Genomic DNA, 12,787 nt, shown 5'->3' with positions numbered 1-12,787 from the left:
CACACATACCCAGGCTGGGAGCCTCAGTGGCACCCCTCTGGGGGCTTCACTTGGGGCAAAACCCGTCTAGCTTTTGCCCCTCTTAGCTACAGCACTAGGTACTAGGGATGAGTTTATGGAACCAAGGGAGAGGTGGTCCCAAAATGTTTGGGGAGCACTGATTTAAGGTGTCTGTGAAGTCAAGATGATTAGCCCCTAGCCCACACTTTCTCAGTGAGGCAGAAGCCAGACGTGGGGGCACCACTCCTGCCCTCCACCTCTACAAACATTTGGGGCTAGGGGCCAAACCTAGAGAAGAGATAGGATTTTATTTTTAAAATCTATACAAGGTGGGGGTTTTTGTTTTTTTCATTTGTTCATAGAAGTTCAAACTATAACAATAAGCACATTATGTTCTTATTGTCAGGAAGTGGTTCCCCATTTGTGGAATGCTCTCCCTAGGGAGGCTCACCTGGTGCCTTCATTATACACCTTTAGGCATCAAGTGAAATGTCCCTTGAGAGCCAGTGTGGTGTAGTGGTTAAGAGCAGTGGACTCGTAATCTGGTGAACTGGGTTCGCGTCTCCACTCCTCCACATGCATCTGCTGGGTGACCTTGGGCCAGTCACACTTCTCTGAAGTCTCTCAGCCCCACTCACCTCACAGAGTGTTTGTTGTGGGGGAGGAAGAGAGAGGAGATTGTTAGCCGCTTTGAGACTCTTTCGGGTAGTGATAAAGCGGGATATCAAATCCAAACGCTTCTTCCCTCTTCAGCCAGGCCTTGGGCTGATTAACATTCCATGTCCTTTTAAATGGGGGTGGGGGTGGGGTTATTGGTCTGTTTTGTTCTTATGCTTATTATGTATTTCATATTTTTATCTTGTGATTTTTTTGCTGCGAGCTGTCCTGAGATCTTTGGAAGAAGGGTTGTATGCAAGCTACATAAGTAAACAATCCATTTTGTGCAAACAATAATTGCATAAATTCACAAAAATCAGGGATAATTTGTGTCTCGGGTAATGACTACTACCGAAACAGGAGTGCTGGTTGTCAGGAGCTCGTCCTACACTTGAGTTCACTCCTCTTCCTTTTGTTCAGCACTTTTTATCTAATCTTTTGACAACCATTCACAATAATCAGCAGAACTACTCCAGGGAGAGAGAAAAAAGTATTTTTAAAAAGGCTTCGCGTCATGACATTCTGCAAGAAATATGTGGAGGAGCTGCAAATCGCTTGGGCAGCCAGCAGTTCTCTTTGTGTGGCACGAATATGTGTTGTAGAAGGGAAGGTGTGGAGGGGGTTCCTGATTGTCCCCTCCTTTTCGCCGCATGCTGGATTCCAGGAAAATGAGACCGGGTCGCTCCGCCCTTCCTCCGCACAGCCGCTGGGCAGTCCTGCAAGCCCCAGCTCCTCCGCCTCAGTGACCCCGCTGGCCTCCCAGCACTGCCTCCAGCTCCTCCAGCACCAGCTCCTCCAGCAGCAGCAGCAGACGCAGGTGGCTGCGGCTCAGGTAACTATGCCCCTACCTGTCTGGCAACCACCTGACTGCACTTTCTTTGACCAGTTTTCAGCAGGTCACCACCCACGCCATTCCCCATTCCTCTTCTGCATTACAGTGTGTGTGTGTGTGTGTGTGTAAGAGAGAGAGAGAGAGAGAGCGCAACTAACTTCTTCCCCAAAATGCCCCATGTAGGATGTTGTTGTTGTATTTACATCCTGGCTTTTCGCCAGGTGACTCACACAAATTAAAGCAATTCAGGTAAAAAGCTAAAATCATGCAAAATGCAAATAGTTAAAAAGCAATTAAACTCTAAATACAATAAAAGCAGTGCAGAAGAATGGGTTTTGGAAGCTTGAAAGCAAACTCTGCTTGCAACAGCATGTAAGTGCTTGTGTGTGTGTGAGTATGCATATATGCATATATTTATAATATAATAAAGGGGATAAAATATGATAGATGGATCAAAAGGAAAGGAAACCAAAACCAATGCGCCTCTGACAAATCCGCTGTGGAGGAGAACTTTATTGATAGCTGTCACAATGCCTAGTTGGAAACTCTGTGTTCAGAGTTTCCCTGGAGGCAAAAGCAGCAGAGAATGGCTGTTGTCTGCCTGCGTATGTGTTGCCCAGTGGTACCTCTAGCTGACCACCGTTAGAAGCAGAGAGTCGGGTTCAAAGGATGCATTGGCTTGATCCGGCAGGGCCCCGGGTGGCTTCACTCAGCCCTCTCAGCTCATGAGACCCTCTCATCGTGTCCCCACCCCACCTCCCGGCAGGTGCAGCTACTGAAAGACCAGCTGTCAGCCGAAACCACAGCCCGCGTTGAAGCTCAGGTCCGTGTCCGGCAGCTCCTGATGACCAACCGCGACCTCCTCCAGCACGTCTCCTTGCTAGTGAGGCAGCTCAAGGAACTAGAGATCAAGGTGCACCTGCGACATCCAGGTGAGTGACCGGAGTAGTCTGGAGGGGGCGTGTCTCCATGGAGGGTCACTCAAGGGCATCTCTCTGGTGCCCAGTGATGCACCTGATCCTCCCTCTCTCTGCATTATCCTCCTAAGAACCCTGACAGGTAGCTTAGGCTCAATAAAATTAAAACGGGTTGTAAAGTAAGTTTGCATGCAACACCAGAAGGTACGCAATTATTGCCATTGTATAATTACTATAAAAGGGCTGTATAACCTTAGAAAGTTGTATAGTCTGAGAAAGAGGGTGGCTGTGCGGGGCATGGCTGCGACTGCCATGAAGGGACCCTGAGCTTCTGAATTCGCCACAGCACTACTGCAATGCAGTGCAGAATTAGAGCAATGGATGCGCTCAGTGGCTGGTGTGGCTTTGCGAGTTCTATCAAATAAATGGCTTTATATCCTGATGGATGGGACATGGGTGGCGCTGTGGGTTAAACCACAGAGCCTAGGATTTGCTGGTCAGAAGGTCGGCGGTTCGAATCCCCACTACGGGGTGAGCTGTACAGGTGAGGTGTACAGGAGTTCCTGGAAGCTGTATGCCGGCTCCCTTGGCCAGTAAAGCGAGATGAGCGCCACAACCCCAGAGTCGGTCACGACTGGACCTAATGGTAAGGGGTCCCCTTACCCTTTACCTTTATCCTGATGAATAGATGGAGCCTCCAGGCGCAGAGACAGTCTGCCACGGAATACCAGATAAAGGTAAAGGGACCCCTGACCATTAGGTCCAGTCGTCGGTGCTCATCTCGCTTTACTGGCCTAGGAAGCTGGCGTACAGATTCCGGGTCATGTGACCAGCATGACTAAGCTGCTTCTGGCAAACCAGAGCAGTGCACAGAAACACCGTTTACCTTCCCGCCGGAGCGGTACCTATTTATCTACTTGCACTTTGACGTGCTTTCGAACTGCTAGGTTGGCAGGAGCAGGGACCGAGCAACGGGAGCTCACCCCGTTGCGGGGATTCAAACCGCCGACCTTCTGATCGGCAAGTCCTAGGTTCTATGGTTTAACCCACAGTGCCACCCGCGTCCCTTCGAATACCAGATACTGGGGGCATAAAACAGGGCCAGGGAGGGCTATTGGCCTGCACCCACAGCTTGGGAGCTTCCCAGGAGCCTCTGTGGGAAGCCTTTGGTCTCAGACAACAGGCACGGACACTCCATCCTTGTGTTGTTACCTATCTACCATTCCCCCCCCCCCCACCTTGCTTTTAGTTGACCGTTCGCTGCAGAACCTGACGCTGGCTCAGTCGCTCTCCCTCAACTTGAAGAACCACTACAGCCTTGAAATCAACCTGCCATCCACCTCGACACCGGCCAGCGTCCTGGGCAGCCCTGTGGCACAGATGGGCAGCGCTTGCGAGTCTTACCTGAATCTGTCCAACCTGGAGAAGGGAAGCCAGCTGAGCCACTGGGCAGAGAGCGAGGAGCACCTGGCAGTCCTGGAGGGGCCAGACGGCCTCCGCAGCGTTGAGGGGTCTGAGGCCGCAGACTGTGCGGTGCTGGGAAGAACCAGCCGGCAGAAGAGCAGCAACCTGGGCACTCCGGCACAGGAGGAGAGGTAGGGGAGTCTTGGCGTAGAGTTGCTCATAATCAACCCACGTCTGGGCCCATGCAAGGCAAATTGCACAGCTTGGTTCTTAGCACCGTGTGGTGGGAAAGGGCGATGGGCTGCCATACATGCAGATTTTTGCAGTTTCGCAGCTGTTCTGCCAGCGCCAATGACGCTGTCACACCCATTGGTCTGCTCTCATAGAATCAGAACTGGAGGTATCTCCAAGGTCATCTACAAGTGAAACTCGAAAAATTAGAATATCGTGGAAAAGTTCGTTTCTTTCAGTAATTCAACTTAAAAGGTGAAACTAATATACGAGATAGACTCAGAACATGCAAAGTGAGATGTGCTTCTACTTCTCAGAGGTCCAATCTTGCTCGATTTGCAATCCTTGTTTTGCTGATTTCCTTGAATATTCTAATTTTCTGAGATGGTTAATTTGGGGTTTTCATCAGCTGTACGCCATGATCATTGCAATGATAACAAATCAAGGCTTGACATATCTCGCTTTGCGTGTCATGAGTCCATCTTTGCATGTCATGAGGTAATATTTCTGGGTTAGCGGAGTCTGTAACCTGAAGCATATGTAACCCGAGGTACCACTGTATATTAGTTTCACCTTTGAAGTTGAATTCGTGAAAGAAAGGAACTTTTCCACGATATTCTAATTTTTCGAGTTTCACCTGTAGTCCCAACCCCCTGCAATGCAGGAATCTTAGCCAACGATTCCCTGACACAGGACCATCCAACTTCTGATTAAAACCCTCCAGTCACCTTCAGAGGGAGTCCGTTCTACTGTTGATTGGCTCTTACCCTCACAAAGTTCTTCCTAATATTGAGTTGGAATCTCCTTTCTTGCAATTTGAATCTATTGGTTTTGGGTCCCTCCAGAGCAGCGAAAACAAGCTTGTTCCATCTTCTGTGAGTCAGCCCTTAATTGATATTTGACGACAGCTATCGTATCCCCTCCCAGTCTCCTCTTCTCCAGGCTAAACATCCCAAGCTCTGCCAACCATTCCTCATAAGGCTTCTAGACTCTTGATCATCTCAGCCTCCCCTGCAGATCTGGCCTTGGTTAGCGGAATTTGGGGAAGCTTCAAAAGCCAGCATACAGGTGAACCTCGAAAAATTAGAATATCGTGGAAAAGTTCATTGATTTCAGGAATTCAACTTGAATGGTGAAATGAATATATGAGATTGACTCATGACATTCAAAGCGAGATCTGCTTCCACTTCTCCGAAGTCCAATCTTGCTCGATTTGCAATCCTTGTTTTGCTGATTTCCTTGAATATTCTAATTTTCTGAGATTGTTAATTTGGGGTTTTCATCAGCTGTACGCCATGATCATCACAATTATAGCAAATATAGGCTTGACATATCTCGCTTGGCATGTCACGAGTCGATCTCATATATGAGTTTCACCTTTTAAGTTGAATTCCGGAAATCAAGGAACTTTTCCATGATATTCTAATTTTTCGAGTTTCACCTGTATGTGGTCAGCTGTTTTGCTCACAGATGGCTGGGGGGGGAGGACTTTTCTCAGCCCAAAGGCCACGTTTCCTCCTGAGCAGCTTTCAAGGGCCCACATGGCCAGAGGCCGAAGTGGGTGGAGCCATGGATGTGGCTGACCCCTTCACACAGAACCCTATAAATGCAGCTTCACCACAGCCAGAGATTCCTATGCTCCCACCTGCCCCATCTCTCTACCTATCCAGTCAGGTGAGAGGCACCATCCCGATTTGAGGACACATACCAGCCTGGAAAACCCCCTTTCTCAACACAGGACGGTCACATCTTGCACAATTATGCTCTCTGCCTTGCTTACCGGTCAAGTCCTGTTCAGTTCTCAGGCTCTGGGTGCTCTTGTGAGATCTTGCTTAAAATCTCTTTCCACACCGAGGAGAAAGAATGCAAAAAGAGTTTTAAAGCTCTTTGCCTTGTGTGCAGTTAATTTGTGCAGTTTTGACTGGCAGGCTTTCAACCATGCAAGGTTAAAGTTGTGCAAGTTAATTGCACGCAGTAAGCGATCATACTGTATGCCGGTTTAGTAATGGAGAATGCAAAACCTGGTTAGCTTTGGGAGAGGTGTGCTGCCCCAAGGTAGCACCCAGCTACTGTTTGCTAGAATTGCAAAGTTGTGGGGGCTGCTACTCAAATCTCACTACAGGCAAGCCAGGGAAGGGGCTGCTACTCAAGGGTGGAACAGCTGCTTTGCATGCAGAATGTCCCTGGGTCAATTCCTGGGCAGCACCTCCAATTTAAAAGTACCTCGAGGCTGCACTGCTGCAATGCGCTCTGCGTGGGGCTGCCCTTGGGTCTGGTTCTGAAGCTCCAGCGACTGCAGAATTCTGCGGCCAGATTGCTGGTGGGGTCACCTGGCCGACCATGTGTGTCTCCCTTGTTGAGGCATCTGCACTGGCTGCCCATCTGCTACTGAGCCAGGGTCAAGGCCCTTGTATTAATTTACAAAGCCCTGGGCAACTTGGATCCAGGGTACCTAAGACCCTTATATCCCAGCTTGATCACTCAGATCATCAGCAGGAGCATCGTTGGTCGTTATCTCGGTTGGTGAGGCTAACTTGACAACAAGAATCCGAGCCTTTGGTGTCCATCAGCCCAGCCCTGTGGAACACTCTGCCACTAGAGATTCAGCAAGCGCTTTCTGTTTCAACTTTTAAATGCCTGCTGAAAACTTGGCCTGTGCAGGTAATTAAGAATACATCGTTCCACAGTAGTTGGCTGATTTCTGATCTTAGCATTCTTACATGGTTTTTATTGTATGATTTTATCTATAGTTGTTGTGAACTGCTCTGATATATCTATATTTTTTAAATGAATAGGGGAATACAAAAAAATATACCATATTTTTCCATGTAGGGTTTTTTTTTTACCAAAAAATTAGGTTTAAAATTGGGGCTTGTCTTATACACATGTAGTGCTGAGGGGGTGCTTTCTTAATTTGGAGGCCTCCCCAAAAGGGGGTGTCTTATACATGGGGTCATCTTATACACGGAAAAATACGGTATATATTATTTTTATTCTATTTTTTTCCTTATTAAGTTTGTACAATGCCCTTTATCCAAAGATCACAGGGTCGTTCACAACATAGAGTTATTTATTTGTAGAAGTACTTCTCTGCCGAACATCAGGGCAGTGTGCAAAGTCACGAGAAGCCTTTGAAAGCCACCCAAAGCCACCCATCCCTTCTCCGTTTGACAGGTTGCAGCCCCTCATCCCCAAACTGAACCCACCCCCTCCAACCCTGAGGAGGAGGTCAAGCAAAACCACCTCACCCAGCCTAGAAGCAGAGACGGATGCCGTAGCAGCAGCCACCAGCACCACCACCTCTGGGCCCGGCCACAGCGCCTCCACGCTCACCAGCATCACCATCTTCTCCCTGGCCAGCTTGGAGTCTGAGCCCAGGACGCTGGGAAGAGGTCACACTTGCGGCCGTGCCGAAAACCAGGAGCGGGCTGGGGAGGGTGGACAGGCACCCCCGGCAAAAGGGGCCTTGGGACGACCCGAGAAAGGCCCCTCTAGGGATCTGGATGGCAGCTTGTCTCTCCGGCGTCCTTTCCTCTCCTCGGCCGGCAATGAAACCTGTTTGCGCATCAGTCTTTCGGAGGACGAGCTGGACACATCAGGGGCCTGCGTTGCTCGTGCATAAACCATGCACTTGGGGAGCAGGCTATTAGCTTGCACTGGTTGCCAGGCACAGATTGGGGGGTTAGAGGTGGCTTGTAGGGTGCTGCGGCGCCAGAGGGGAGTCTCTGAAATGGCCACCAGTGGAGGCTGGCAGTTCCATAAGAGCAAAGTGGGAGACTTTGAGCCAGAAGCCATGCGGTCTCCAAAAGAAGCGAGCTGGGAGGGTCTCCTGCCTTTGTCTTCCACACAAGCAGAGGTCCTCAACAGACACCAGGAAATGACCAGAAGCCTTGACAAACTGGCTGACCTGGCATGGAGGAACACCTAAGGACCTCGTGTCACCCAGGGTACAAGCATCAGTAAACAACCAGGAGCAAGGTCCTCAGTCTCTGTGCCCCAGGGAAAGAGCTCAGCACGACTGGCTGAAATCTAGACTGTGTGCCACAGATTGTCCCCCCCAGCCAAGAAAAGCTGCTTGCAGTTTTTGGGGGGCAAAAGAGGTAGGGAGAGGGAGGTCATGGGTGGCCTGCAGCTTTCGGCGTTGTGAGGCAAGGTTAGCACCTGAGCAGGGTGGGTGGTGGTTATCCCAATGGTCACTTCCAGAAGTCTCCCCTGGAATGAGAGGAATGCACACAGGTGAGATATGTCCAGTATTTTGAAGTCACTTGATATTAGAAGCCCAACCCCCTTCCTGGTCGAGAGGGTCAAGAAGCCCCATCTTGGACGCCCCTATGGGAACCAGTGCGAGGGCATCCTGTCTGCCATTTCCAGACTAGGCGGCGGCTGTTAAACCAGAGAGGGACTGTGGTGGTGCCTTCCAAAGACCTTACCTCTAACCTACGGGGGGGGGGATGCTGAAGGTGCAGGAAGTTTGCACCTAAATGAAGGAGAGCCACCCTTCAGATTCCCCCCCCCCCCAATTTCCCCCACCTGCAGACCATCCCTTCCTTCAGCAGGAGTTTTGTGGCACAGATGCTCCTTTCGGTTTTATTTTATTCTGAGGCTGGAGAAATTAAGCATATTGGTGTTTCCTAGATCCTGAGGTAGTTATTATCATTTCTGTTTTCCTATTCCTTCTCAGTAGTGGCACCCACCCTGCGGAACGCCCTCCCATCAGATGTCAAGGAAATAAACAGCTATCTGACTTTTAGAAGACACCTGAAGGCAGCCCTGTTTAGGGAAGTTTTTAATGTCTGATGTTTTATTACTTTAATATTATTATTATTATTATTAATTTGGTTGGGAGCCGCCCAGAGTGGCTGGGGAAACCCAGCCAGATGGGTGGGCTATAAATAATAAATTATTATTAAAATTGGTGAAATCCAAACAGTTTTGTTCTGAGTTGGAGGCACAAGAGTGAGAGAGTGCAGAAAGCAAATTCCAGGGCATGCCTGAGTGGTGGACAACAAAGTTTTACTCCGAGTAGACCCATCCCCAGAGGGTCTCACTGTTGGCAACTTGTTCTGCCATGTATCATACTGCACGCTCACAGGAGCGTTGAAGGAGATTCCCCCCCCCCAGGCCATCTGTGCAAAGTAAAACACTGGAATTGGGGACCAGACTGATTTCTCCAAAAGAGAAAAATAGAGAAGGCCCTTGCCTGTACATTTTACCTCATCCATCAGGTTCTGTGGAATGCTGCAAACCTAGTCTTTCTTTTGAAGCGAAAGCTGGAAATTGGGGGTTGTGGGTCATCCAGAGGAGAGGGCACAGCTGTCTCCTCCCCTCAGTGGATGCTCAGAAGGGTGGAAATGGGTTGTTTTTGTTTCAGAAACAAAACTCATCAGCCATGCAAGAGAGGATGGAAACTGTAATGTTTGGTCACAGAGAGAGCGAGAGTGGAGGAGGACCAGGAGTAGGTTGCTGAAAGGATGAGTTTGAGAAGAGGGAGAGTTAAATTTGGGGCCGGGTGGGAATGCAGTCAGGAGAACTGGACAGCAAGCCAATTGCAAGAGGTGGGCTCAGGAGGAGTCGGGAGGCCTGGATGCTCAGGGGGGTGTCATGATGCCAGTGGCGCCATTAGATGCATCAGCCACTGAAGGCTGCCCCAGGTGAGCACGTGTCACGGGAGCGAATGTGAAGCACGTCAGCCAAGCAAGCTCAAGTGGTGGTGGGGAGGTGGCTTTCACCATATCAGGGGCATTTTCCCGCCACCCCCAAACTTTCAGGACCCTCAGAGCTGCCACACACTAGTGAACAAAGACACCCCCGGTTTGTGATTCTCACTCCTTTGCACGAAGGCCTTGCAGGCTGGTTCACACAAGCAGAGGAGCCATATTTCGAAAGGGATCTGAAAAGGAAAGGAATTGGTGATGTGGATGGAGCGCCTTGTGGGCTTTTATCCCAGGGTGCCATTAAAAGGTGTGTCCCATAGCTGGGGGGGACCCAGAGGGGAGGGGTATGTAGTGCACCTTCTTTGGGGGCCAAATGCACAGTTAAACGAGGCAGGTTAGGAATGTGTTTAGAAGGTTGATTTGGGGTGAAGGGATGTATTGTTGGTAGCAATTCAGGGGAGAGAGAGAGAGAAAGAGAGAGAGAATGGACGTCCATGTCTGGGTTGCCTAGCAACCCTCTGCACAGGTAGAACAGGCCCCGCAGAGGCCAAGTAGCCTAGGGTGGTCACCAGAGCAGGGCACCACTGGAAATTGTGGCCATTGCCCGTCAACTACCACTAAACAAGTCCTCAAGGGGCAAGTTCAAAGGGCAATTAGAGTTCCTAACCACCCTGGTTGGAGGGTGGGAATGCTCTTGTGTACATTTTTTTCACACATGCAGAAATCTTGGCAGCACAGAGATTTTAACACTTGCTTGCCAATGCATGTGCTGATCAGGCTGCTTTCAAAAAGGCACAGCTACGTTTAGCCAGTTGAATATTCAGCAGGGTGGCAGGGTGAGAATCCTGCTTCCTGCGGGTAAAGGTAAAGGGACCCCTGACCATTAGGTCCAGTTGCGGATGACTCTGGGGTTGTGGCGCTCATCTCGCTTTACTGGCCTAGGGAGCCGGCGTACAGCTTCCGGGTCATGTGGCCAGCAGGACTAAGCCGCTTCTGGCAAACCAGAGCAGCGCATGGAAACACTGTTTACCTTCCTGCCGGAGCGGTACCTATTTATCAACTTGCACTGGTTTGCTTTCAAACTGCTAGGTTGGCAGGAGCAGGGACCGAGCAACGGGAGCTTACCCCGTCGCGGGGATTCGAACCACCGACCTTCTGATCGGCAAGTCCTAGGCTCTATGGTTTAACCCACAGCGCCACCCGCGTTCCTCCTGCAGGTAGATGTACTAAAAAAATCAAGGCATGACGAGTGAGCACCCAGGCAAGTCACTGCACGTGCAGAACAGCTTCAGTTGGCCGGTTCCGTGTGTTTGGAAGGGAAATGGCACTTTTCATGTGTTTGCGTGTGCCCTTAACAATCGATGGGACCACGTGTGTGTTCCATACTTGGATATTTCTGGCCATGTGCAATGTGCTGAGTGAGAATCTGCTGCAAGGCATGCTGAAGTTCCACTGATGGTGCTTATTTCTTTTATCACAGTGTTGCATAGTGGGAAACTAAACAGCTGACACGCACGCACCTCAGCGAGGTGCGAGGAGAGGAAGGTGTCCATATCTTGCTTTCTTTTATCATCTATAGGAGCCTCTGAGCCAAAAGCCACAGAGTTTCACATTCTCTCAAAGCTATTTCCAAGTTAGCACAGAGAATGGAAACCCAGTGGTTAAAAAAACAGCAACAACCACCTGTTTGAAATAATCAGGATTTTTGCAAAATGCAGGACTCTCTTTTGCAACCTGGGAGCTGTAGTCCAGGACATATGGAGGCTACCAGGTTAAGAAAGACTAATGTAGGATGTATCTTATAGTCTCCTCCCCACAAAACGTTTGTTCTTTACGGCTTACATTTCCCAGTCCACACTGGAATCCTCGCTTCATTCAAACAGCCAAGCTTCACTTGAAATAAAAATCTCTGGAACAACCTGCAGGGGAGATTGCAGAAGCATGTGCAGAGTGTCGGAGCTGCCAGCTTGAATGATCTGCCACAGTTTTCTTGCCAGGGCCAAAATGTTGGGCCAGAGGTTTGAGTCAGGGGCTTTTCTGTGGGTGGGGGGACAGAAATTGTGTCATAATTTAAAGCCTACTTGAGAGCAGAGGAGTCGAGGTTCGTTTTAATTCCAAGTGTTATCCTGTAAATTGTTGTTGAAGACTTTGAGAGAGAGAGAAAGTTTGAATTTATTGTGTAAAGCGTTCAATGTTGTTGGGACCATGAGTATAATTACAGATTTCTTTCTCCTTACAGTTTGTCAGCGTGTTCTTTCTGGTGCGGTGAGGGTGGGGGGGAGAGGTGGTATTTGCCTGTTTTCTACCTATTTCACACGTTCTTCATCTTAACAAGGCAATTGACATATTTAAGTTTTCTCTCTCGTGGGGGTAGAAGGGGGGGTCACTTTGGTTCCTGATGCATTAATTTCTCAAAAAACAAAACAAAACCCATGTTCTGTCATTCGTCCAGTGTGCCCCCCCATCATAAAATCCAGTTGGAGTGTTTCTTCATCTCCCCTATTATTTTATTTATTTATTACATATATGCTCTACCTTTTCCCTCCAGGGAGCTCAAGGTGGCAGACATGGTTCTCCCCCCTCAATTAATCTTCACGACAATGCTGTGATGAAAGGCAGTGACTGGCCCTCAAGGTCAACCTAGTGGGCTACATGGCCGAGGCGAGATTTGAACCCTGGTCCCCCAGACCCTATTCCAGCATGCCCTAACCACTACACCAGAACAGAGCTCAAGCTGCCTTGGAGGCTACATGATAGTACAGACAGAAGAGTCTCAGGTCTGGTTCCCAAAAACCTGTTCCAGAGGCTGAACATCAGCTCAAAACACTTTTTAATAACGATTTCATGAAGAATATCCTAGGAGGCATACTGAAAATACATTAAGCCAGCCTCATGCAACAGGTTCAGCAGTGCTGGGGGGCTTTAAAAAGTCTTCTTTTGGAAAATGGTGCAAGTCAAAGATAAGTACACTTCAAAAAAGCAAGCCTCCCTTGATTTGGTAGATTTTCTCTCTAGCATCTAGAAAATAATAATATTTATTTATATCCCGCCCTCCCCAGCTGAAGCCGGGCTCAGAGCGGCTAACAACAGTA

General features: G+C 49.2%; 1 protein-coding gene across 2 annotated transcripts in view; it reads left to right on the top strand.

The window, feature by feature from the left end:
* The window catches only part of LOC308468561 (carboxyl-terminal PDZ ligand of neuronal nitric oxide synthase protein-like), a 51,979-nt gene extending 40,048 nt beyond the window's left edge, over positions 1 to 11,931 (top strand). For both annotated transcript variants that reach the window (XM_080990917.1, XM_080990918.1), the window contains 4 exons: positions 1,322 to 1,489; positions 2,256 to 2,421; positions 3,656 to 4,001; positions 7,216 to 11,931. In XM_080990917.1, coding sequence (XP_080847043.1) covers positions 1,322 to 1,489; positions 2,256 to 2,421; positions 3,656 to 4,001; positions 7,216 to 7,663 — 1,128 coding nt within the window. In that variant the 3' untranslated portion in view covers positions 7,664 to 11,931. The remainder of the gene's footprint in view (positions 1 to 1,321; positions 1,490 to 2,255; positions 2,422 to 3,655; positions 4,002 to 7,215) is intronic.
* Positions 11,932 to 12,787: the final 856 nt, after the last annotated feature.

Source organism: Podarcis pityusensis (genome assembly GCF_964106645.2).
Source record: "Podarcis pityusensis genome assembly, chromosome: Z".
NCBI classification, from domain to species: Eukaryota; Metazoa; Chordata; class Lepidosauria; order Squamata; family Lacertidae; genus Podarcis; species Podarcis pityusensis.
Note: the sequence above shows the minus strand (reverse complement) of the source record. Positions and strands in the feature narration are given on the sequence as shown.